Source organism: Aedes albopictus, chromosome 1 (assembly GCF_035046485.1).
Source record: "Aedes albopictus strain Foshan chromosome 1, AalbF5, whole genome shotgun sequence".
Classification (NCBI taxonomy): domain Eukaryota; kingdom Metazoa; phylum Arthropoda; class Insecta; order Diptera; family Culicidae; genus Aedes; species Aedes albopictus.
The window spans coordinates 333640949-333667706 of record NC_085136.1 but is presented as its reverse complement, the minus strand read 5'-3'; the positions used below and the strand labels follow the sequence as shown (position 1 = coordinate 333667706).

General features: G+C 41.8%; 2 protein-coding genes across 3 annotated transcripts in view; both read right to left on the bottom strand.

Annotated features, from left to right (window-relative positions):
• Positions 1-23: 23 nt before the first annotated feature.
• Positions 24-7528, bottom strand: LOC109413330 (uncharacterized). The gene is made up of 5 exons (XM_062847415.1): positions 7303-7528; positions 7057-7231; positions 4333-4547; positions 615-783; positions 24-541 (listed from the first exon to the last, which is right to left on the bottom strand). Exons 1-5 carry the CDS (start codon positions 7468-7470, stop codon positions 354-356), a joined length of 915 nt encoding a protein of 304 aa, XP_062703399.1. The 5' UTR covers positions 7471-7528; the 3' UTR covers positions 24-353.
• Positions 7529-13716: 6188 nt separating this feature from the next.
• The window catches only part of LOC134283911 (uncharacterized), a 59220-nt gene continuing 46178 nt past the window's right edge, over positions 13717-26758 (bottom strand). The window contains exons 1-8 of one of the 2 annotated variants that reach the window (XM_062847419.1): positions 20063-20116; positions 19664-19944; positions 19425-19602; positions 18841-19347; positions 18614-18782; positions 14224-14648; positions 13980-14148; positions 13717-13910 (exon numbers count right to left, since the gene is read on the bottom strand). In XM_062847419.1, coding sequence (XP_062703403.1) covers positions 19211-19347; positions 19425-19602; positions 19664-19912 — 564 coding nt within the window. In that variant the 5' untranslated portion in view covers positions 19913-19944; positions 20063-20116 and the 3' untranslated portion in view covers positions 13717-13910; positions 13980-14148; positions 14224-14648; positions 18614-18782; positions 18841-19210. Of the gene's footprint in view, positions 13911-13979; positions 14149-14223; positions 14649-18613; positions 18783-18840; positions 19348-19424; positions 19603-19663; positions 19945-20062; positions 20117-26758 lie in introns of those variants that run through there. The other variant, XM_062847420.1, reaches the window with a different exon arrangement.

Here is a 26758-nt window from a genome sequence, read left to right as displayed (position 1 = left end):
CAGCTGCGAAAGAAACCAAAAAAGCAAAATAAACATGAACAGTGTTCATTGAACACACTTAACTGAGTTTTACTAGATCAGCTTATATTTTGATTGTTTTCAATTTGATAGAATTTATCCCAACTATTCTATAATATTACTTTTCCCAATACTTTTATTGTGCGTTGTCAAAAGCGCTAGTACTACACTTTGAATAGTAACTTTGTTTTGTTGTTGAAAGAAAATATCAAAAGAAACAAAAACAGCAAACAGATGGTTCATTTATGAAATTATGATAGTAAAAAAATGAGAAACAACAAAAAAACGAATTCAAGATATTTGTTCAATATTTCTAGAATGCTTAAATTGCATTCCTAATCTGATGTCATTCCTCTTGCAGAGGCGTCCTCCCCGCCCTCGGCTTGAGCGGCTTCCACCATTCGTTGCAAGGCATTACTCCGACGAGTTCGCAACTGGCGCTTATAGGCCTGTCTAGCCATTTTCGGAATCAGTTCAGAAAACTGTTTGTACAGTGAGGCCGGCGTCAGGTCCATCCATGCTTCTGAAAAATATAGTTAGAATTCAATTCATGCTGCTGTGAATATTGATTACAGAGAGGCCTCTGCCACACCAACCTAGCATGCATTCGTTCAGTACGCTGAACGCCGTCAGATTGGGCCTCGTTGACTTTATCGGCAGCGTCGTGTAGTTGCAACCTGCGAAGGCCTCGTCTTCGAACATTCGCCGCAGAACCCTTTCCAGATCGTTCTGGCACTCGAATCTACTTGCGCGTAAGTAGTTGACCTGGATGGAACGAAACGGAGTGGTAGAGGAACTTGATATTATCACGGCGGGAGAGATTATAATATGCTTAATATAAGATTTTTGCCCAGTAGCGTCCGGTATTTCAAATCTCTAACTAACATAATGCAATCTTTCAGAAAATCGCCCATGCCAGTGATTTTATAGCTTTCATCTTAGCCCAGTAATGTAAATATTTTAAAAATCGTCGTAAAAAACGCGTATAAACTGTTATAAGTTTTGGTAAATGTGATTTTAGGGGGACTTTTGGGGTCATTTCTAGTGGTTACTGTGGTGTGTGAACAAATAGTGTCGTTCCCCTTGCCTGTCCTTCCCCTAGCAAACATCAATGTGATGCTGCGCCATTGAGGAGTGGAGCTTTGGCGTTGAAAGTCGCCTGGATCGGGTGGTCTCGTGTAATGCCAAGTGATTCTACTGTAGTTTGCTAAGATAGCTAGGAACAGATTGTTCCAGTGACTTACGCAATATTCAAAGTTACATGACGTTTCAGGAAGGTTTCAGAGGCATTACAGAAGGTTCCACAGGTTGTCATGGGGTTCCAGTATGTTTCAGGATGGTTTCAGAGGTGTTTGAGGGGCTCCATGATATTTCAGGATGCTTTTAGGAGCGCTTCAATGAGGTACAGTACGTTTTTGGGGGGTAACAGTCCCACTGAAACCTTTCGATAAGTTACAGGGCGTTCCAGGGAGGGTTCAGAGGCGTTGGGGTAGGTTTCAGGAGTTTCTAGGGATTGCATGATGTTTCAAGGGGGGCTTTTAGGGGCGTTCCAAGAGATTACAGGGCGTTGCAGGAATGTTTCAGAGGCATTTAGGTCATTTTAAGGGATTCCACAGGGTTCCAGGATGTTTCAGGTGAGCCATTAGGCGCATCTGGATGTATTTAACCCGGGAGCGATTGCGTCGTGTACTGAGTACACGCACCATAAAAAATGCACGCTTGTGGTACACAGCGTAAGCGCCGCATGACGTTTGACGTTTGCGAGGGGTTTCATGTGAGCTTTTGGGAGCATTTCAATGCGTTTCATGAGGTTACAGGACGTTTAAGAGAGGGTTCAAATGGGTTTCAGGGGCATTAGGGGTCTTCATGGGGGGGGGGGGGGGGTGTAGGGTGGTTTCAGAGCCGTTTGAGATGATTTCAGGTGGTTCCCGAATGTTTTAGGTTGGCTTTTATGGGCGTTTTAAGATGAAACCCACTTAAAATCGTCCAGAACTCTCTGAAATCCCGTCGGAATCTCTGTAATGTACCCTTCGATATCCCCGAAAACGTCTATGTGACGCCTCTGTAACGTCTCTGAAACCGTCAGAAAATCCTGTGAAGCTTCCTGAAAGACCTCAGAAATCCCCGAAAAAGCCCCTCGGAACTCATGTAAGGCATTCGAAACCCTACGAAACTTCTGAGAACTCCTATGTAACACCTAGATAACGTCTCTGAAACCCGCCAAAAATCCTCTGAAGCTACTTGAAATGCCTCCGAAATCCCCCTCGGACCCCATGTAACGCGCCTGAAACCCTCCGAGACTCCGCAAACGCCTATGTAACGTCTCTGAAACTCGCCGAAAATCCTCTGAAATTTGTTAATATGCCTCAGGAATCCCATCAAAACTTCATCGGAACGCATGTTACGCACCTCAAACCCTATAAAACACCCGAAAACGCTTATGGAAAGCCTTTGCAACGTCTACCGCCGAAAATCATCTGAAGCTTCTTGAAATGCCTCCGGAATCCCTCTAAAAACCCCTCGGACTCTATGTAACAGGATTCCCGGAAGAAATTCCTGAATGAATTCCAGGAACATTCAATGATCGAATTTCTGGAGAATACCTTTGAAGAATACAACACAGAAATCCGAAAGAAATTCCTGAAAGAATCTCATAAGAAATCCCGTGAAAAATCCCGCAAGGAACCCCTGAACGAATTTAAGAGCAACCCCTGAAGTGATCCAATCAGAAATCTCCAAAGGAGTCTCGAAGTACTGAAGTAAGTCAGTGAAGTACTGAATTGAAAGTAGTCAGCTGTATTTTTGTATTCCATTCTGCAATGAAATTGCCCAGGTAACAATTTGATGCTGTACAAACGTTTCTCCAACTATTTTATATCAGCCTTCATTTGAACAAAAGCTGAGCACAAAAGGTACACTCCTTTATTCAGCTCCTAAACATCTAATTTTAATGATTTTATTCAACCTTTAGCTCATTTAAGGTTCATTGGAAGGCTGATTTAAGGCTTAATATGCACTTAATCAGTAGTCAATTAAATTTATTATTAGGACAGTTCGGTGACGAACTAGATTTGTAGTAATGAGCTGAATTTTTGTATGGTGAGAAGGTCAATTCTCCGTTTCTGCAATGAAACATAAACAACATAGTTATCCAAAGTTTTGCTCAAACAGCATCAAATTAGGCAAGGAATCATAATACCCACGCTTTTTGCACCATTTCTTTGTAGAAACGGAGAATTGACCTTCTCAACATACCAAAACTTAACTCACTACTTTCAATCCAGTACTTCACTGATTGCGTCCTATTCCAGGAGATAACCCGCTAGGAATCGCACAAAGAATTCTATAGAAAGCTCAGAAAGAATTCTTGACGAATCCCTGAAAGAATGTCGAGAGAAATCCTTGAAGGAATTCCCGGTGGGAACACTGGGAGAAATTTCTGGAGCAATTTTTAGACGAACGTTTGAAGGGATCCCAGAAAGAACAATAAGTTGAATTTCAACTTTTTGAGGTTTGTGCAACCGTAAGAACCTTGATAATACACAGAGAACGCGACGCGAGACAGGACACACCACTTATAAGGATTAAATTTACACTAGATCCTCGTGTTGTTTCAAATTTAAGATTGCAGTACAACGATGCATGTTGGATATCTGGAATTATTTTTTTTAACTTGTTTATCAGCGGGTTTTTTAATAGGTTCATAGTTTATATCTTTTCTATATTCTAGTACTGCAATTTAGCAAGCCTACATTGTAATACAACATTTTAAAACAAGGCGTCTATAATTTATCTCACTACTACAACACCTCCATAACGTGACCTCTGCATAACCAAACAAATTGAATGAAACATTGCATCATAATAGGACACGACCGGTGAAGTACTAGATTCCTAGTATTGAGCTGAATTTTTGTATGGTGAGAAGGTAAATTCTCCGTTTCTGCAATGAAATGGTGCAAGAACGTGGATAGTACGATTCTTAGCCTAATTTGATGCCGTTTGAGCAAAACTCAGTGTAACTATGTTCTTGAAGAGTCAAGAAATGGAGAAAATAACAACACAGTTTTGCTCAAACTTTCAAAACTCTTCAAAAGATACTTTGGTGACCAAAAGTCAAATTAAAATCAAATTTTATGCAGTTTCACTAAAATCTTATGGATTTGATGTGGTGCAAAAAGAATCCAAATCGGTTGATAAAAATCTGAGAAATTTTTACGAGTATTTGTCAAAAATCTCTTAAAAAGTTCTTATAAAGTGTAAGAAGGGTAAAAAACATGAATGACTACCTGCCTAAAAAAAAATTATACTCACATACTGCTTCCGGACATCTCCACTCTCCTTCACGGCCCTTTCCAGACGTTGCACGTCTTTGGGGGTTGAACAGGGAAAGTCCAAACAATCGTACTCGTAGTCCGAGCTATAACCAAAAGGAGGCGCCGTTTCCGGACATTCTCCATTGGTGATGCGCTTGGCATCATCGCCTAGGATCGAAACCAAACTTAGGATCGGAATTTTTACCAGAGAATCTGAAAAATGGAACACGTAATGAAAAAAAAACATTAGTTTGAAAATCGATACCGAGTTGTAAATCGAAAGGACAAATTTGGGATCGGTAGCATTTTATTTTTTTATTCGGGTAATTGACATAGCTTTTGTCGATTGTTGTTATATAATGCTGTAACTTTGCGCTTAGCAAAGTACAGCTGACTCGAATATATTTTCTCCAGACATCCTATTGTTATCAATAGGAGAAGGAGTGCATCTGGACTTACTTTCGCAACTCCCATTTACATAACACTACGAATTCAACAGTTACTTTTCGAAAGCAAAACATAAAACAAGTTAAAAATTATTAAAAAAACAAAACAAATTAAAACACTGATCTTTCTAAAGAATCACAGCAATTTTTCGATCACTCAGCTGGCGTCACGGTAGTTTTCGTCGTCGCAGTCGACTTGGCGATCATGTCGGTAATCAGGTTATCCAGGGCCGCCTTACGACGTTGGTGCGCCACTCGATTGTAGGCCCGGCGGCTCATTTTCGGAACCAGTTCAGAGAGTTGTTCGTACAGCGACTCGGGTGTTATGTCCGGCCATGCTTCTGCGGTAAACGAGGTAAAATCGAGAGTTTAATTCCTGGGATTATCAAAGAGACGGTTTAAGGACAAAGGCCGAGAAAGAACTGAATGTCGAAAGGGTATTCAAATTAAAATGACATTACAAATTACCGATAATTGGTAAAATGTTTACAGATTCTTGATCAAATAGCGTATTTTGGTGAAGTACTAGATTTCAATTTCAGACAATGGGACACGTTCGGTGTAGTACTAGATTTGTAGTAATGAGCTGAATTTTTGTATGGTGAGAAGGTAAATTCTCCGTTTCTGCAATGAAATGGTGCAAAAAGCGTGGATATTATGATTCCTTGTCTAATTTTATGCTGTTTGAGCAAAACTTTGGATAACTATGTTGTTTATGTTGCAAGAAATGGAGGAAACAACAACACTGTTGCCCAAAGTTTTGCTCAAATAGCATCAAATTAGGCAAGCAATTATAATACCCACGCTTTTTGCACCATTTTATTGCAGAAACGGAGAATTTACCTTCTCACCATACTAAAATTCAGCTCATTACTACAAATCTAGTGCTTCACCGATCTGTCCTATTGAAATAGGAGGCAATCAGTGAAGTACTAGATTGAAAGTAGTGAGCTGGATTTTTGTATGGCGAGATGATCAATTCTCCATTTCTGCAATGAAATGGTGCAAACAGCGTGGGTTATATGATTTATTGACTAATTTGATGCTGTTTGAGCAAAAGTTTGGATAACTGTGTTGTTGAAGTTGCAGGAAAAAATAATACAACAACACAGTTATTCAAACTTTTGCTCAAATAGCATCAAATTAGCCAATAAATCATATAACCTACGCTGTTTGCACCATTTCATTGCAGAAATGGAGAATTGATCATCTCACCATACAAAAATCCAGCTCACTACTTTCAATCTAGTACTTCACTGATTGCCTCCTATTGAGATATATGTATTGTGAAAAAATACCACTTATTTCAGTGGGATTGCAACCCACTACTCCTTATCGCTCGTCTGGCACCTTCACCAACTAAACCAATGAAAAAGTTACGATTCTGCGAAATAGAAATTAAACCTTAATTCGAAGCGCCACCCTAACCAAAGTTTCTTTTGCACACTTGTTCTGTGGCTTAGTGGGTTGAAGCGCTGGACTAGCGATACGGAGTCGTGGGCTCGAATCCCGCCAAAACAACTGGTATTTTTTTCACAAATATATCTCTCAATTTGTCAATGGGGCACGTTCGGTGTAGTACTAGATTTGTAGTAATGAGCTGAATTTTTGTATGGTGAGAAGGGCAAGCAAGGAATCATAATACCCACGCTTTTTGCAACATTTCATTGCAGAAACGGAGAATTTACCTTCTCACCATACAAAAATTCAGTTCATTACTACAAATCTAGTACCTCATCGATCTGTCCTATTGAACTTACTTTGCGTAAAAGTTAAGTGGTCAATAGAAAGCAATCGGTGAAGTACTAGATTGAAAGTAGTGAGCTGTATTTTTGTATGGTGAGATGTTCAATTCTCCATTTCTGCAAAGACATGGTGCACATAGCGTAGGTACTATGATTTCTTGCCTAATTTGATGCTGTTTGAGCTGTAGTATTTATTTATTGCAACTTCAATCACACAGTTACCCAAACTTTTACTCAAATAGCCTCAAGTTTGGCAAGAAATCATAATACCTACGCTGTTTGAACCATTTCATTGCAGTAATGGAGAATTGATCATCTTATCATACAAAAATCCAGCTCATTACTTTCAATCTAGTACTTCACTGATTGCGTCCTATTTTTTTACGAATATTTTACATTACAACATCAAAACACCTTGAGATAGTAGTTCTAAATTAGAAAATTGATTTTCGCCTCAAATCTGTCATCCAGCAAATTTCCCATCTTTCGACATTCTGTCGTTTCGACCTAGTGTAAAAAAGGCTTCCATACCGAGCATATAACGACTCAATATATTGTACTGATACAGATTGGGTCTCGTGGATCGCCTCGAACCGGCCGTACTGTTGTATTTGTACCCCAAGAAGGCTTCGTCTGCAAACATTCGTTTCAGGACCCGTTCCAAACTGTCCCCATTGACGGTCCTGCTGGCTTTCAAGTATTGTACCTGATTATTGAACAGTCAAGTAATGTTTCAGTAAAACGAAGTCGATGATTGATAATGAGTAGAGTACTTACGTATAACTTTCGCGCGGACTGGTTCCCATTGATGTAGCATTCCATGAATTCAACGTGTTTCGGCTGGCGCAACGGGAAATCCAAGTAGTCGTACAGATAGTAGCCTCCGGAAGGGTTGCCAGCAACATCAGTGGGTAACATCGTTTCTACGATTAAAGCTGGATCCATGAAAGCTGCAAGCACAGAGAAAGAAAAACATATGTTAGGGAAATATTTTTTATGTGACGAGTGACCAAACGTTGCTCTGATAAATAGCATTTTTGTACTTTTATTCGCATTGTAATTTTTGTTCAACATGCAAAAGGTGAACTAAAATTAACGCTTTTGGGTTCTTAATGAACCATTTCATTGCGTCAAAGTCTGGAATTTAGAATAACAGAAGAGACTAAAACAGCAATTTCTGTACCAAAGAAAAAAACACATTTAGGAAAAGAAAAAACTCTGGAAAACAGGGAACAAGAAAAGTAAAAAGTCAATGCAATGAAAGACCAGAAAACAAAATGCTAAATGGAGAGAACAACAGGTGGAAAACTAAACAGTGAAAGGCTAGAAAACAGAAAAGTATACAAACTGACCTAATTATATCAGAAAACATAAAACTAGTGAAAAGTGGAAAAGTGAATAAAAGTATAAAGTAAGAAATATTCCTATTCGGAACATTATAATATACAACACACAGAATCAAAAGTAAGTATAATAGATCAAAAGACCGATGCAACTAAATATATGTGTGTGTGTGTGTGTGTGTGTGTGTGTGTGTGTGTGTGTGTGTGTGTGTGTGTGTGTGTGTGTGTAGAAAAAAGGTCACTCATTTATCAGACACTTCCCATTGGCCGATTTTACGGATTCTAGCACGAATCGAATCGGAATTTCACCGCATTGTTTGCTATTAATAAAGGTCTGGATTGGTTGAGGCGTTTAGTAGTTATGGTCATTATAGTAATCCGGATCAGCACCAGCACCGCCGGAACTGGCCATATATTTAAAATGAATCAAACTTCGTCATGCGACACATCAAATTGCGCCGATTGTTGTGACCTTAAGCATGATTGACGAATTTTGTGCGGAGTTCATCAATGGAAACCAGAAAATCCACGATGTCGACCCAAAATTCAAGACGGCGGCCTAAAATCTAAGATGTCCGCCTAAAATCCATAATGGCGACTGTTTCGATGAGTTTTAGGCTCAAAAACCATGCAGTATGGAAATATTTGTACGGAAAAAGTCCAAAAAACAATAAAAATATTCAAAATGGCGGCCTAATATCTAAGATGGCGGCTCAAAATTCAATATGGCGACCTAAAATTCAAGATGGCGGCTGTTTTAATGGGTTTTAGACTCTTAGAACCATTCAATATGGGTATATCTGGTATGGGAGAGATGTCCGAAAATCAAAAATGGCAACCAAAATATCCAAGACGGTGGCTCAAAATCCAAGATGGCGTTCCAAAATTCAAGATGGCGGCTGTGTTGATGAGTTTTAAGCTCTAAAACCACGTAGTATGGACATATTTATACGGAAAAGATGTCCGGAGTTCAAAGATGGCGATCAAAACACTCAAGATGGCAGCAAAAAATTAAATATGGGGGCACGGCGTTCAAGATGTCGGCTCTTTTGATGAGTTTTAGGCTCTAAAACCACTCAATATGGGTATATTTGGTAAGGGAAATATGTCCGGAGTCCAAAAATGGCGATCAAAACACTCAAGATGGCAGTTCAAAATCCAATATGGCGGCCCAAAATTCAAGATGGCGACCGTTTTGACAATTTTTAGGCTCTAAAACTAAGAAATATGGGTACATTTGGTATGGCAAAGATATGCGGAATCCAGAAATGGCGATCAAAACACCCAAAATGACAGCTTAAAGTCAAGATGGCGGCCCAAAATTCAAGATGGCGGCTATTTGATGAGTTTTAGGCTGTGAAGTCATGCAATATGCATACACATATTTGTATGGAAAAGATGTCCAAAGTGCAAAAATAATCAAAACATCTAAGATAGCGGCCTTACATCTAAGATGACGGCTAAAAATCCAAGATGACGACCCAAAATTCAAAAAGGCGGCTGCATTGATGAGGTTTAGGCTCTAAAACCATGCAATATTGCTATATATGATATGGGGAATATGTCCGAAGTCCAGAAAGAACGATCAAAACACCCAATATGGCAGCTCAAAATCCAAGATGGCGGCCCAAAATTTAAAATGGGCCCAAAATTTAAAATGGCGGCTCTTTTGATGAGTTTTATACCCTATCACCATTCAATGTGGATATATTTGTACAGGGAAGATATCCGAAGTGCAAAGAAACGGTCAAAATATCCAAAATGGCAGTCAAATATCCAAGATGGCGGCTAAAAATCCCAGATAGAGGCTCAATATGCAAGATGGCGACTGTTTTGATGAGTTTAACGATCCAAAACCATGCAATATGGGTATATTTGGTAAAAAGCCAAGAAAAAACACCCAAGATGGCAGCTCGAAATTCAAGATGGTGGCTGTTTTGATGAGTTTGAGGCTCTAAAACAATGCAATATGGATATATTTGTAAGGAAAAGATGTCCGAAGTCCAAAAAACGATCAAAATATCCAAAATGGCAGCCAAATATCCAAGATGGCGGCTAAAAATCCCAGGTGGCGACTCAAAATTCAAGATGGCGACTGTTTTGATGAGTTTAACTTTCTAAAACCATGCAATATGGGTATATTTGGTATAGAGAATATGTTCGGAGCCAAGAGAAAGCGATCAAAACACCAAAGATGGCAGCTCAAAATTCACGATGGTGCATAGCAAAAAAATATGAAAATTAAACAGCACGTAAGTTGAAGATCAACTGAAATTTGCGGCAGAAAAATGTAAATCAGCAACATTTAACGTCAGCCGACCAGCCCGCTGCTGGTCAGATGGCTTGTTTACAGATTTTAAAGCATATTCGCTTTAAATTTACATGCATCTGCTATAAATCGTGCCAGCCACTCTCCGTCATCAGCTAAACGAACGGCTGCTCGCAGCTGTGGTGGTTTCCCCATTGTCTCTCTCAATACTTTCTGCAGCAGCCGGAGCATGTCGGGAATGCGTGCATTATGGTAGAAGCAGTTAAACTTTGACTGTCTGCTATTCAACAAGATGAGATAACCGAGAGTGCTCGGGCGTGCTACTCACACCCCAAGGATCTGAGTTCAATTCTCGCTCGGAGCTCAATTTTTCTTTATATTTTCTATCGGATATCTGCAATGTAATTTTAAGATCGCATAAAAATTTCCATCATATATGACGGGGTTCTTTTGTTACATCCGTGATAATTTTACAGGTTTTTTTTTCGAACTGTATGGCTGTTTTGATGAGTTTGAGGCTCTAAAACTATGCAATATGGATATATTTGTATTGAGAAGATGTCCAAAGTAAAAAAATAGCGATGATCAAAATATCCCAGATGACCTCTTAGATAATAGCGGCCCCAAAATTCAAGATGGCGGCCTAAAATTCGATGACTTTGAAGCCATACAATATGGGTATATTTGGTATGGTAAAGTTGTCCGGAATCCAGAAATGACGATCAAAACACCCAAGATGGCCGCTCAAAAAACACAATGGCGGTCCAAAATACAAGATGGCGGCTATTTTAAAGAGTTTTACACATATACAAATAATAAGATTTACACGTCATGTAAACTTCAATGTAGTCATGTAAACTTTGTGTTATGATGGTTTACATGATATATCATGTAAATTTGCGGTATATGTCATGTAAACACTAAGATAAACGTACGCCCATTAGGTTCATTTGGCCGAAAGTCGTTTGGCCGAACGCCATGTGGCCGAATGGGTCGATTGGCCGAATTGTGATCAAAATAATTCAAAAGTTTTTGACATTCTAACTGCCAATATGATCATCAGAAATATTTCTTTCTTTTCATCATAATTCTTTCTTGTTTTGATGTTCAGGGATTAGTTTGCGTTGAAACTGCTAATATTTTATCAAACATTTTTCCTTCTTTGAATCATCTTTCGAGTTATACTGAGGCTAACATTTCCGCTTTTTATCTTTTCTACTTTCTTGTCCTTCTGTCTATTGTTTCTTTTTTCTTTCTAAGATGTCTGCTTTTCGATCGTTATCCCCTTTGGTGGTCTTTTTGGACATCTTTTTTAATCTTTAACCCTTCTAGGATGTTGGGAGTGGTGTAGTGCACGTCCAGCGTACCTGTCTGGGTCATATTGACCCCAACATCATACAAGGGTTAATAGGTATCGATATCGAAACTTTTAGCCAAGGTTGATTCGTCTCCGGATAGTTTTGAGCATATTGGTCATTCTATTTATGTTTACTTAGTAGTCACTCAATTTTCTTCGTCTGTATTCGGTATACTCGCTCTCTTTTATCACTTAAAGTTTTGATGGCCTTTGTAGTAGCAAACTTAAAACCAGACACCTCGTTTTCACTATCATTTGCCCGTTCAACTTCCGATTCCCTTATGTAGCTACGATTGTTCTGCATGTTTTGGAACTATTTTGGATATATGTCATTTTTGCCTATTGTGTTGTCTGCTTTCTCGTCAGGTCACCTTCGAGTTATTTCTACTCTTTGAAACTTCAGTATTTTTACCTTTTTGTTAGTTTTTCAAAACTTAAAAAGGAAATCTACGTAACTCGTGCAAATTAACAAAGGTAAGTACTTATTGTCAATGATACATTCTTAAATACAAGTGGCATTATACATATTTACTCACCACTTCACGGCCCTCAGTCGACTTTCTACATCCTTGTTTCGCCGAGAATACTGCTGTTATACCTCTGTAATTCATTAGGTCTTGTAAAAAACACGGTCAAAATTAGCTGACTTCGAAACTTTATCAGCTGTATCAATAGTGCATTTATGACACTTTATGAATACTTATTAAACAAATTATCGTTTATTTTTTTCTTTCTTTCGCTTATATTTGTTTCTTGGTTATATTACCTGACTTTTATTCAAATTAATTTAAGGCCCACAAAAATATTGCACTAACTGATTGTGCATTTGAATATATCTCTAACTACACTAATAAGTGATTTGATTGAGCTAACGTTGCAAATAGAATTTAAGCACGCAATGCCAATTGAGAGGAACATATACTTGGTGAGTTCGTTCCATATTACATAATGCAAAATTTTATCATACAAATCTTTAGGGTGAAATCAATAAAGCAAGTATAAGAACATTTACAATAAGGTATACTCTTTTAAGGAAGCATTTTTTGTTCTAAAGAGATTTTTTCCTGCTTCTAGTCATCTACTTTTGACTCCTCTGAGGCAGTGGCTGACGCAATATCTGTCGACATCTTATCTTGGTGATTGCTCTGTACAAATCATCCTGCAGTGAGTCACGTGTCTTCTCCGGCCAGGCCTCTGCAAGGACAAACAATAATGCCAATTTACCACTGTAATCTAGTACTACACTTTTCGTATTCGTTTTACCTAACATGCAGTCACTGAAGATGGCGTAGTTTCGAAGAGCACGTTTCTTCAGAAGGGATGCATGCGTATGGTACCGTATGAGCAACTCGTCCTCAAAGGTCCGATGTAGAAGCTCCTGAAGACTCTTACACTCTCTCATAGTTTTCCGAAGATAGCTCACCTAAATAAACAATATTTAAACAATCCATTCTATCAACACACCAACAAGTCAGCTTACGTATTGACTCCGTATAACCGCATCGGACTCGACATAGGCCTCCAACCGTTCCACCCCACTCGAGTTCGTTATGGGAAACACAAACCGGCCCACTTTGATGACACCAGCACCACTGGTCGAAGTCGGAGGTTCAAGCTTCGTCGACGTAGACGTAGAAGGCCGTGCGATGCTTTCGATGCCGGTCAAAGCAATCGGTTTAGTGCCATCTCGGGTGTGTACTTTGATCGAGTTGCGATTTTTCGCCTTCAAGGCCTCCTTTGCCGCACGCAGTGCTTCCCGGGCCATAAGATTGCGTAGTTTTGCGGTTGCTGAAAAAATGGAGTCGATTTGTTACGTTCTGATTTTGATTTACAGTTATATTCATAGAAAACTCAAGTTTGTATTCAAAATTATAATTTATATTTCAATAAGGGTTTGTAGATCAATGAAATCTTATTTTCTGATGATCTATTGTTTGTTTGTGATTCGTGGGCATTTTGATTGATTTGGTCCTTTCAAAGAATTTGATCTGAAAATAGGTAATATTCAATTTATGAAATCCGCTTACAAGTAGAATACTACAGATTACATACGTATCGTTCATTACCACATGGTTCAGATCTTCCAGTGTCCAGATCGTAACAAATCGAGATCCAAATCTGCAGTACTAGAACGGTGATGATCTCACATATCAAACAGGATGAGAAAAGAAAAGAATTAGAATCGTTTCGCTAATTGATTCGAAAAAGACAACTTCACACAATTCAGTGTTTCGATCTAGACAACACTTTATTCAAACGAAAGGAAAAGATCAAATCAGATCATACATTGACGCGCATGCAAGTTTTTTCCTCCGATGGCACTCGATCGAGTATCGACGGTTGTTCATTTTGTGGATCGACTTCCGGAGCATAGATTTCAGCTCCTCCCAACTGACGCCGTGGGTGTGCCAAGCCTCTGCAAGATATAACATCGGAGCATTACCATAAGTCAAACGTATATTCTAGTACTGCTGCAGGTTCATACCGAGCATACACGAGGTAAAGATGTCGTAGTTCTTCATCGGCCTCTTCGGATACCGAGGGCTGTCCAGTCCGTTCCAGTTGTACCGCCTCAGCGCTTCGTCGGCGAAGAACATCCGGAAGCACTGCACTATGGACACGGTACGGGGTTTCTTGGTCGCCAAGTAGCCCACCTTAAAAAGACACGAAAGTCACTCTCACCAACTGACCGACAATGATCACCACCGAAAGACGAGCTAGGTACTCACGTATTGATGCCGCACAATTGGGTTGCTCTTGACCAGATACTCCAACCGTTCCAGGTCCTCCTCCCGGCGGATGGGAAACTGGAACCCGGGCACGTGCGTGACTAGATTGTGATGCAGATCCCGCCGGATCGACACTTTTGGAACTTTGAAAGCTTGTAAATGGAAGAGTGAATTCGGTATGTTAATATAGGAGGGATGCTAGATTGGGCGTTCAACACCGTGAAGTACTAGATTATAGAGAAATTCAAAGCATTTTTAGAGAAAAGTATGCAGTCATTGCTTATTTATTTTATCCGCATTCAATAGCCGAGCCTTCCGACGACGTTTGGACAATTGAACGTTGCGACGGTTGTTAATTTTCTCGATTGTTCGCTTTAGCTTCAATTGAAGCAAATCCTCCGTAAGGCCTTCGCTTCTCCATGCATCTGAAATTGCAAAAAAAAAAACAAGTTGCTAGTGAGTAATAGCTCACTTTATTTCAAAGAGCATAAAACATGTTGTTAGGAAAAAAAGGAATGCCCGGATAAAGCAGCAAAATAATCAGTCAATTTAAAAAAAAAAAACTCCTCCGAAGGAACTCCTGGAGGATTACCCGAAGGAACTCCTGTGGGATTCCCCGAAGTAAATTCGGGAGGATTCCCCGAAGGAAATTCGGGAGGATTCCCCGAAGGAAATCCGAGAGAATTCCCCGAAGGAAATCCGGCAGGATTCCCCGAAGGAAATCCGGGAAGATTCCCCGAAGGAAATCCGGGAGGATTCCCCGAAAGAAATCCGGGTGGATTCCCCGAAGGAAATCCGGGAGGATTCCCCGAAGGAAATCCGGGAGAATTCCCCGAAGGATCTCCTGGAAAATTCCCCGAAGAAACTCCTGGAGGATTCCCCGAAGGAACCCCTGGAGGATTCCCCGAAGGAACACCTGGAGGTAATTCCAAAGGAATTCATGGAGGATTCGCCGAAGGAGCTTCTAGAGGGCTACCCTAAGGAATTCCTGGAGGATTCCCCGAAGGAACTCCTGGAGGATTCCCCGAAGGAACTCCTGGAAGAATCCCCGAAGGATCTCCAGGAGGATTCCCCGAAGGATCTCCTGGAAAATTCCCCGAAGAAACTCCTGGAGGATTCCCCGAAGGAACCCTGAAGGATTCCCCGAAGGAACACCTGGAGGTAATTCCAAAGGAATTCATGGAGGATTCGCCGAAGGAGCTTCTAGAGGGCTACCCTAATTGGAATTCCTGGAGGATTCCCCGAAGGAACTCCTGGAGGATTCCCCGAAGGAACTCCTGGAAGATTCCCCGAAGGATCTCCAGGAGGATTCCCCGAAGGATCTCCTGGAAAATTCCCCGAAGAAACTCCTGGAGGATTCCCCGAAGGAACCCCTGGAGGATTCCCCGAAGGAACACCTGGAGGTATTTCCAAAGGAATTCATGGAGGATTCGCCGAAGGAGCTTCTAGAGGGCTACCCTAAGGAATTCCTGGAGGATTCGCCGAAGGAACTTCTGCAGGATTCCCCTATGGAACTCTGTGAAGCGACTAATTTCTTCAGGGTTGTCCTTAGAAGCTTTTGCAAGGAGGAATCCTTGCAAGGACCTCCTGGAAGATGCCTGATGGAATCCGTAAGGGAATCCCTGGAAGAATATTTTATTTAACTTTTGGGTGAATCTGTGAATTAACTCCTAGAAAAATCCTGAAGGATAACCTGAAAGAATCTCTGATGAAACTTCTGGATGAATCCCCTTCGGAAGGGAAGTAAAGCGTGGGTCCCGAGATGAACTAGCCAAGGGCTAAAAATCTCGTTAATACAGATAAAAAAAGAGGTCTTCCTGAAGTAGCTTCTGTTGGGATTCGTCAAAGAAATCATATGAAAAAACCTCTTAACATATTTTGAAATTTATTGCTTTTGCCGTAATTTCAGCCGACATATATGCCTAAAAATCTACTGGAAATTTTGATTTGTCTAGAAGATATCTAGGGAAGTGGAACCATCTCAGCAGGGGTCCTATTTTTGGCACTTTTCTGCTATAACTCAGCCAATTCTGAACCAATTGACACAATTTGTTGGAACGCGATGAGATACGGATAGTATCTAGCCGTGTACACAATTTAAAGTCAATTGGTTTGGAATTGGTTGAGTTATCATAGTTCATAGTTCCATGGGTTCCTTAGTAGATGTTTCAAAGATTCCTTCATTTGGAATGTCTTCATAAGTTTCATTCTGGGAAATTAATTTCTTGATACAACTATTATCATAGCTATTGAAGGAACCCCAGAAGGAGTTCCTTACAAAACTGTTGAGAATTTCCGATTTTTTTTTTGAGGAATTTCTCAAGGAAGCCCTGCAGTAATTAGATACGAATTTCGTAGAAGAATTCCGTAAAAAAATCCTGGAGGTACTCCTGAAGGAATTTCAGAACGAACTTCCGGAGGAATTCTAGAAGAGTGCAGAAATGACAAAAGTTACACCTAGAGGAAGCCTGAGAATTTTTTTTTAATCCAATAAGATTTTCTAGAATAATCTCGGAAGGATTTTCTGGATGAAAATCCCAGAACAAATTGCTTGAGAAATCCCGGAATAGAACGCAATCAGTGAAGTACTAAATTAAAGGAAGTGAAATGGTACAAACAGCGTGGGTTATATGATTTCTTGTCTAATTTCATGCTGATTGAGCAAAAGTATTGGCAACTGCGTTGTTGAAATTGCAAGAAATAAGTAATACAACATCACAGTCACCCAAACTCAATCAGCATCAAATTAGGGAAGAAATCATAATACCCACGCAGTTTGCATCATTTCATTGCAGAAATGGAGAATTGATCATCTCACCATGCAAAAATCCAGCTTGCTGCTTTCAATCTAGTACTTCACCGATTCCTTCCTATTGATCGTCTCATCATACAAAATCCAACTAACTACCTTGAATCTTGTACTTAAGTGTAGTATTAGCATAAGTTAAAATATACCATTAAAAACAAAAAAAAAATCTAGTACTTCACTGATTGCGCCCTATTAGATCCTGGAACCCCAGAAGTTCTTGGATGAATCACGGAACGTTTTTTTTTTTGTAAATCCCTACTCTGAAGGAGCTCTTTAAGGCATCTCAGATGATAATTCTGGAGGAAACCTTAGATTTCTGAAGAACTTCTTCCTGAGATTTCGCCTTTTCGAGAATTTCTTTAGGAGTTCCTTCTGAGATTCTTTCAAGAGCTCTTTCTGACATTATACCAGGAGTTTCTTCTGTGATTGCTTCAGAAGCTCTTTCTGGGATTCTACCGATTTTTTTAGAATTTCCTTCTGGCATCTCTTCGAAAGTTTTTCTTCGGGTTTTCTTCCAGGATTCTCTCCTGCGATCCCATTAAAACTTCCTTATGAGATTTCCTACGAGATTGCTACAGGAATTTATTCTGAAATTCTTTCCGCCAGAGTCCCAAATAAAATCCCTCCAGGAGTTTCACATGGAATTTCTTCAGGAATTCTTTCGGTGATTCACCCAGGAAATCTTTCCGGGATTCTCACTCTCATTCTTGGTTTTCGTACGTTTTCACTTTTGAACGTTTTTGATTCGTCAATAATAATGACGGCGTTTTTCTAAGATTCGTTCAGGAGTTCCTTTTGAGATTCACCCATGAAGTTTTTATGGGATTTCTCCACGAGTTATTTTTTGGGACTCATTCCCGGATTGCATGAGGTGTTCATTCTGAGATTTCTGTAGGAGTTACTTATCAAATTTATTCCAGCACTCTTTCTGGGGTTTATCTAGAAAAACCTTCCGGGACTCCTCCAACAACTTCTTCTGGGCTTCCAACAGAAACTCTTTACGAAATGACTCCATGAGTTCGTTCGGAAAATTTCCAAGAATTTCGTTCTGGGATTCATCCAGGAATGACTTTCGGAATTTCTTTAAGAACTTTGAGAGTAATGCCAGATTTGCCAGAAATTTCTTCTGCAATGTTTGCAGATTTTTCTAAAATTCCTTCGGAAGTTCTTTTTGGAATTTCGTATGGAATTCTTCTATGAGTTTGCTGGAAAATTCCGACAAGACTTCCCTGAGGAACTTCTCCAACATATCCGTAAACATATCAATCCAGTTTTGCTGTCTTAATATTGTTTAAATATTGGCTTTTTCTTTGGGCTAACTAAAGCCACCATAGCAGCCGTCCTTAACAAAAAGCTAGAGGGAGGAGATTGACTCTTTTATCGGACCTCCTAGTAACGCTGACGTTAAAACACCGGACAATATACTCCCTCTAGAAAATCGCGATGGTCACCGCAGTGAGTAAATCCCTTTGTGCTGTCCTGCTTTCGTTCTCCTTGGCTATTAGCTACACGGGCGAGACAAAGTTCTCCTTTGGGAACCGCTAACGAAAACTCCCGGTCCCGACGTTGCTGGAAACTTACCCATCATACAGTTGGTGAAGATATTGTAGTTGCGCATGGCTTTCTTCGGGAAGCGGTGGTTCGAAAATCCATTCCAATTGAAGTTTTGCATCGCCGAGTCGGAGAAAAATTGCGAAAAACATTCCACCAGATCCATTGTGGACGTCTTATTCACCGTCAGGTAGCTAATCTAAAAAAGGGGAAATTTGTTAAATCGGTTTAAATTGAACATCGAACTAAATACTAACATATTGTTCCCGAACTGTGTCGTCCATTATGGCCTCTTCCAATCGTTCGACGTCGTGTTCATGAACCAATGGAAATTCGAATCCAACGACCCCTTGCAAGGAACCTTTCCTGCGCTGTAGAGCAGAAGTTTTCGCCGGCACCGGCACGTTGACCCGATTCAATAGAATATTACCTGGCTGAATGGTGGGCGGGGTAGAAGAGTTTTTCGAAAGCACAAATTTGTAGGAAGCAGCTATAAAGAGAATTCGGAACAGTGATTACTGACAATTATTTTGTACGACATTACAATGTGTAGGTCAAAAACAACACAGCTTACAAAAATATAATTTTATTTTATAAACTTAAAAACATTTGTGCGGGCGAAACGGATCAAATCCTTTGCAGAAGTCTCATCTTCTTCTTGAGCACCTGATTGCGCGTGTACCGTCTTCGGCTTATGTGATAGATTGCTTTCTTCAACTGTTCCACTAGGATAATACTGGTAATTCCATGCGATTGCCAGGCATCTACAAAATCGAAACGTAGTATCTAATGAACTATACCAAACAGGGTAGATACAAAAGATAAACCTCCAGCGCCCTACCTAGCATGCACGTTGTAAAAACGTTATACTTTTTCATGGCCTTCTTCGGGGTCTTGGGATACTCGGCCCGTTCCACACCGTAGTAGCTGAAGTTGGTCATCGAGTAGTCGGAGAAAAACTTGTTGAACGATTGCACGATACTCATCTGGACGGGCTTCGTCGCATTCAGATATTGCACCTACAACAACTGAACACCTCAGAAAAAGGAAGTACTAGAACACTTCGAATAGGCGTCTTACATATTGTCCCCGAATCAAGTTGCTCTGCCGCACCGCCACCTCTAGCCGGTCTATGTCGTTCTCCACGGCCAGTGGAAACGTGAAACCCAGCACGGCCGGAGATTCCTCCAGAGACATCGTAGGGACTGGTGGGGCAAAGTTGTTGTAACCGTCAGGAACCATCTTCATTTGGGAGTAGATATTATAGTTGCCTATTGGGTTCAACGGTGGATGGGAGGACGATTGTTGTTGTTGTTGCTGGTGTATCATGGTGTGCAGGTTTCGCACCTTTACGGATGTGCCTGGAAAACAGAGGCAGGTTCTGGGGCTTTAGTACGTTTCCAAACTCAACATGAGGGATAAAACAAACAAAATGTTAGCGTGCTCTCAGTAAGTTTATTAGGAAAATCGATATTTTACATGTTTGTGTTTAGGTTCTAGAGTGAAACGAATTGGTGCGGCAATTAGGATCTGAAATTGAAAGAGAAAGGAAAAAAAGACTCGATGAAGTACAAAGAAGCAATTTGCTAGTTACATAAAGTCAAATGGAGCTAAATCTCGGGAACAACTATTGAATATCTGGGACGTAGAGAGTAGTCAACTGTTGAATGGATGATGAAACACTTTCATTACGTAGACTAACGTGGCGAAACTACTATAAAATTTCGTTGTCTGGTTCCGTAATAGAAAGTTCCCAGGTCATTGTAGTATCATGTAAACTCTCTAATACCCAATTTTTTTATTTTGATCTCTCACCTCTGTGTCGTAAACTAGTACTCGATCCCCACAGTAGCGCACCCCTTCTCTTACACTGGAGCGCTATCTTGGCGGTCTTTGTAACCGACAAGGTAGCGTCTACGGTCGACTTCTCCTTACGGAAGGCTTGAGAGGCCATCTACAGCCTCAGTGTGCCTCAACAATCTGTTGAGGATTATCATCTAGAGCACTTTCTCACTGTGTCGACAGCTACTTTCAAGGCCTCTACAATAGTTACTTTGAATGCCAGGTTCCTGTCCGGACCAGGGCCCTATCCTACGCTAAGTGATTTTCATGTTTTTTTTTTCTAAGTTCCTTATTGGTGACCCTCCCATCATTGCCAACCTTGTGCCCAAGTGATCCTACAAAAGTAGGCCAAGGACTAGGAACATGACGTGGAAAGATCGCTTTGATGATCCTCTCTATCATTTCTGAGACTGCTCTGTAGGAGCCAAAACACCTTTTGTCTTGGTAATAACGATCCTGTAGTTATCACGTGAAGGCTGGTTCCACCCCCTAGGCGCGACACAGGTTTGCAATGGCTAGATCCACCAGTACCCCGGTGGTCTCTCATTGCTAGGATGGGCTTGCCTAGGCATGGTCACATCGCATGCATACGAGAGCACCGCTACCAGCTACTATATCGAACCGCCAAGAGATCGCTAAGAGTGTAGACATTATCTACCCTCCAGTTCAAGCTACTTGTTGAGCCAGGACTACAGAATTCACATCGATGATCCGCTCCGCTCCGTTTTGGCTAAAGGTACTTTTGGTACCGACGTTAACCAGATCGAAATCGACATGTACCATAGTCAGTGCCTAGCACGATCTGATCCTCTGGTACGTCAAATGAATTCTCTATTCCACACGGCCTAGGCAATGAAGTCACTCGCTATTACCAACGGCCTTCGCCCTGTCAGCACGGTCGTGATACAGTCCAGCATCTGCGTAAACATCTACCACCGCGAAGGCGCATAACTGCAACAGAAGAAGACCCCGTTTACTTTAGCAACCACAAAGTCTTCGTATGTAGTTGACACCAACTCCTGGACGAGGTATTTACCCAATTGCCGTTACCGGTGGGAACTTCGTATGGGTCTGCTATGATGGCGATATCCGCCCCTCACTCAGAAACCGCCTGACAAAGCAGTAGCTCAACTGCGACACAGTGCACTGTGATTTGTTTACAGCGGCTTTCTTGAAGGCTGGACACCTTCGATCACCCGTTCGATACCTTTTGTTCACGGATTTCCCGGTACAAAACAGACAAATGGGTGGACTCGTGCAGCCTTGTGCTTTATGGCCTGCGGCGCTGCATCTCCTACACAGTTTGCCCCTGGGTTTTTGCAGTCCCATGACGTGTGTCCTGGTTCCAAACACTTGAAACAAACCTGCGGTGGCTCGTGGTATGTTAGATGACATACGTACCAGCCTACCTTGATCCTCCCTAATTTAGCGGACTTTTTTACGTTCGCCACAGGTAGCTGAACTAAAGCTACCTGTGTCCCTGTCGGCCCCTTCGGTAGCCTAACGGCTGCGGAGGCCACCTGCACCTCGCACTGTTGTCGCACAGTGCCGTGTCGAAGGTTTTTCACCTTCAGAGTCGCCTGTTGTGTGAGAGTCCTCACCTCTACCCCTTCGTCAAGGACCTCTTCCGCCAAATTTTTGTAGGCGGCGCCCTTGCGTTCTTTATCGCGCTTCAGCTCCAGGATCATATCGCCTATACGAGTACGTTTGCAGTGCACGTCGGCTCTCAGATCCACGAGCTTGACGTCGCTTCGCATCGTCGTCCGGGTACTGACGGGTGTCTACTCATAACTCAAAATAAAATTCCCTGAGTTTTCCAGGTATTTCCAGATGAAATTTTGAAAGTTTTTAATTAGAAGCTTAAATAAATTATAAAACAACCCGAATATTCTAAAAATTATAAAGAGTGACTTAGGGTATCATCGGTAGGTTTGTTCTCTTCGTCATGAGGGATTTATGCCGGCCAAATTGCCTGAAACTTGATCATATTCAGCTTGGTTGGGAAGGATTTGATGCCAACTCTGAGTTCAACAGGTTTCAAAAAAAAAAACCCATGACGAAGAGAACAAAACTGCCGAAAATACGTAAGTTCCCCTACTCTTCAAAAATTCCTGAAATTTCATCCAAAGTTTATTCCTGACTCTCCGTAGGATTCTTTCACACGAGATATCTGTTTGAGTACGTCTCGATATTTCTTGCAAAGGTTTTCCGATATACTTTCAGAGATTCTCGCTGGATTCCTCCTGAAGATCCATCCAAAATTATTCAAAGTTTCTTCAAGAATGTCATTGGTTGAACCTCGTAGCCATGCGGTTAGAGTCCGGGTGGATGAGGGTTCGATTCCCGCTCCAAGTGATGAAATTTTGCACGAGAATAGCTTCTTATCCGTAGCCACTCCGTGTTAAGTTTCGTTCAATCGGTACAGCCGCCGGCTGAAGCCAGTGTCCATGTCTGTTTTAGTGGTTTTCCGGGACAGCTATCCATAAACTATTGGACTTTTACGATAGTTTTCCGATATTCCTCTTGTTTTCTTCGCGGAACTTCGTCCGCAGCTGCTTTCAGGATTCCATGAGGTTTTCAGAATTCCTCCTTGGATGTCCTTAATATTTCTTCTCGGGATACTATTACCTAGAACTTTTTTCGAGATGTCTCATTTTTTTCTCAGGTTTTTCCTGAAGTTCATGTCAAGATATTTTCAGTAACACTTTGCGGAGTTTCTCGCAAGATTTTATTTGAATTCCCTCGAATATTTCTTCAGTTATGTTGCTGGCTTTTCAGTCTTCTGGGAGAATCAAAACAACTATATGTTTTCTTGATCCAACGTTTCGGTCGCCAGCAACATAATTGAAGACATCCAACATACAGTCGATCACCTAAGAAACACTCGAACTTCGACTTTCGTTCAAGGGGGGTCCTCCCCTTGGTTCACCCTACACTGTGGTTGCTGAGGGCCTAACAACGGTCGAAACCCCCTGTTCCCTTCCATTCGGGACGGGCCAGCCTTTCCATGTCCACCCTTCCCAGCTTTCCGGGACGCCTAGCTGGGGTCCGACTTGCCGGCATTACTGCCGACTTTCGGGGTTATTATCCTCCTAGCCTTGCGAGCAGTGCACCGCCAGACAGCTCCTCACTTGAAGGCTGCCTCACCCGCTTCTGCGAGTGCTTATCACGAGCAGCCGCATCCGCCACATGTTTTGGACTTCCTGCGAAAGCCCTTTGGCCACAAGGAACTCACCAACAGTATCAGCATTCAGAACAGGTTTGAACGCGCCGCGACGCACATTTTGGGTAGAACTGACTTTACTTCTTCTTCGTCTTCTTACCATACAATCCCTACTGGAACTTAGCCATCTCCCAGCTTATAGCAATTGTGGTCTACAGAAGACAGTTGACAGCAATGGAGGCGGAACTGGTTTGCGCAGCTTAAATCATAACTTCTAGCTTTAGCTGTCAACGAAAGAAAATTAATTAACATCTGATTGACAAGTATATCATATCTCATACTGTCCGTATTTGCGTCGTTTCCACTCCCTTTCTACTTAAATTTTCAGAATTTAATCTTCCTTGAAGGATATTTTGAAGGAATTTTCGAGGGAATTCCTGGAGAAATTATCCGAAGAATCACGGGACGTAACCCTCAAGGCATTCCTGCAGAAATCCCGTAAGGTTTCTGCAAAAACCTTCACCAGGAGCTCCGAAAAAATCCGTGAAGTAATTTCTGAAGGAATCCTTACTGTAATTTTCGAAGAAAGCACCAGAGGCATCGAATTCCTGGAGCAATTCCTGAAAAATCATTGAAAGAATTACTATTTAAATCCTTGTCTAAATCTCTGTTGATCGAAAGGTGGAAACAGCACTTCGATCAGCACCTGAACGGCGTGGAGAACGTAGGCACGGGAGCCCACGGCAACGGAGGAAACGACGATGCCAGTGCAGCCGAGGACGGAAATGAACCAACTCCCACGCTGAGGGAAGTTAAGGATGCCATTCACCAGCTCAAAACCAACTTAACAGCTGGTAAGGATGGTATCGCAGCTGAACTCATCAAGATGGGCCCAGAAAAGTTGGCCATCTGTCTGCATCGGCTGATAGTCAGGATCTGGGAAACCGAACAGCTACCGGAGGAGTGGAAGGAAGGGGTAATCTGCCCCATTCACAAGAAAGGCGACCATTTGGAATGTGAGAACTTCAGGGCGATCACTATTTTGAATGCTGCCTACAAAGTGCTATCCCAGATCATCTTCCGTCGTCTGTCACCTAAAACAAATGAGTTCGTGGGAAGTTATCAAGCCGGTTTCATCGGCGGCCTGTCGACAACGGACCAGATCTTTACCGTACGGCAAATCCTCCAGAAATGCCGTGAATACCAGGTGTTGGGGAGTGGAACTTTCTGCAGCACGAATACACACAAATTGAAAGCAGCTTTTTGGAGCAGCTTCAATGCTGTAATCACATTATTTATTATTACACTTAACTATTAAAATAACAATAATTCACTTACGTTATGGTATCTTTCTCGCACTGCTTCCACTTCTTACCACAACATTTACCTATCTGATCTACGGAGCCGAACCGTGTTGCCAGTTTCACAGATAGACAATAACCACCACAACATACCCCCACCCGTGAAACTGGTAACTGGTCACTGCGAATAATATCATTCTAGACCACTGTGCACTGACGTGTGATTACCGTACTTATTCAAGCGTATCCCACCGGGATCGAACAATACAAGCATCATTGCCGTTAATATCATCACCTCGCATAGTTTGCACCGATCTATATCGGCAGCGGCTTCGCACTTATCTTGTCGAAAACAATTTTCTACTTTTGTCGTCACCATCCGACCACAGATACGTTTGGAATGGTACCACAAGCTGATCATTTTTTTCCCTTCGCTATTGTTCTGCTCGTTTGCAGTTTGTCGCAATTGAACGTCCGGCTGCCGTATAGAGACCTGCCGTTGGTCGTTTGCTTTGCGTCCAGAGGTAGTGCAAACAGATGGTGAACATACTGCATTGATCGATTGCGATTCATTTGTTGAACCTTTTTGAGCATTATTTGCACCAAACTGTTTTATTACCGCGTCTTTCTGGGCAGCAAACTCCAACTGTATTTTCTCCTTGGCTTTTCTAAACTCTTCATCAATTGCTGCCATTTCCCGCTGATACTCATCTTCGATGCGGCGCTCCTCATCTTCATAATATTTTCGCCAATCTTTGCTCTCCATTGTTGGCGTTTAGGCGGTTATCATAACCATTGAAGTTTGTTGGGGAGTGGAACTTTCTGCAGCACGAATACACACAAATTGAAAGCAGCTTTTTGGAGCAGCTTCAATGCTGTAATCACATTATTTATTATTACACTTAACTATTAAAATAACAATAATTCACTTACGTTATGGTATCTTTCTCGCACTGCTTCCACTTCTTACCACAACATTTACCTATCTGATCTACGGAGCCGAACCGTGTTGCCAGTTTCACAGATAGACAATAACCACCACAACACCAGGTCCCAACGCACCACCTGTTCATCGACTTCAAAGCGGCATACGACAGTATCGACCGCGCAGAGCTATGGAGAATCATGAACGAAAACGGCTTTCCTGGGAAGCTGACTAGACTGATTAAAGCAACGATGGACGGTGTACAAAACTGCGTAAGGGTTTCGGGTAAACCATTTAGTTCATTCGAATCTCGCCGGGGACTGCGACAAGGTGATGGACTCTCATGCCTAGTCTTCAACATCGCTCTGGAAGGTGTGATGCGACGAGACGGGCTCAACAGCCGGGGAACGATTTTCACAAAATCCGGACAATTTGTGTGCTTTGCGGACGACATGGACATTACTGCCAGAACATTTGGAACGGTGGCAGAGCTGTACACACGCCTGAAACGCGAAGCAGCAAAGGTCGGACTGGTGGTGAATGCCTCAAAAACAAAGTACATGCTGGTAGGCGGAACCGAACACGACCGGATCCGTCTGGGTAGTAATGTTACGATAGACGGGGATACTTTCGAGGTGGTGGAGGAACTCGTCTACCTCGAATCCTTACTGACGGCTGACAACAACGTGAGCCGTGAAATTCGGAGGCGCATCATCAGCGGAAGTCGGGCCTACTACGGGCTCCAGAAGAAACTGCGGTCGAAAAAGATTCACCCACGCACCAAATGCACCATGTACAAAACGCTAATAACACCGGTGGTCCTCTACGGGCACGAGACATGGACCATGCTCGAGGAGGACCTGCAAGCACTCGGAGTTTTCGAGCGACGCGTGCTGAGGACGATCTTCGGCGGCGTGCAGGAAAACGGTGTGTGGCGGAGAAGG

Bases quoted from the DNA above. Each gene is read 5' to 3' on its own strand.
- LOC109413330 (XM_062847415.1), bottom strand. From the start codon at position 7,470: ATGGATCCAGCTTTAATCGTAGAAACGATGTTACCCACTGATGTTGCT. The intron at 784-4,332 runs GTGAGTATAATT...CGTTCCATCCAG, and splicing joins GAGATGTCCGGAAGCAGTAT to GTCAACTACTTACGCGCAAG. The intron at 542-614 runs GTTGGTGTGGCA...TATATTTTTCAG, and splicing joins ACTGAACGAATGCATGCTAG to AAGCATGGATGGACCTGACG.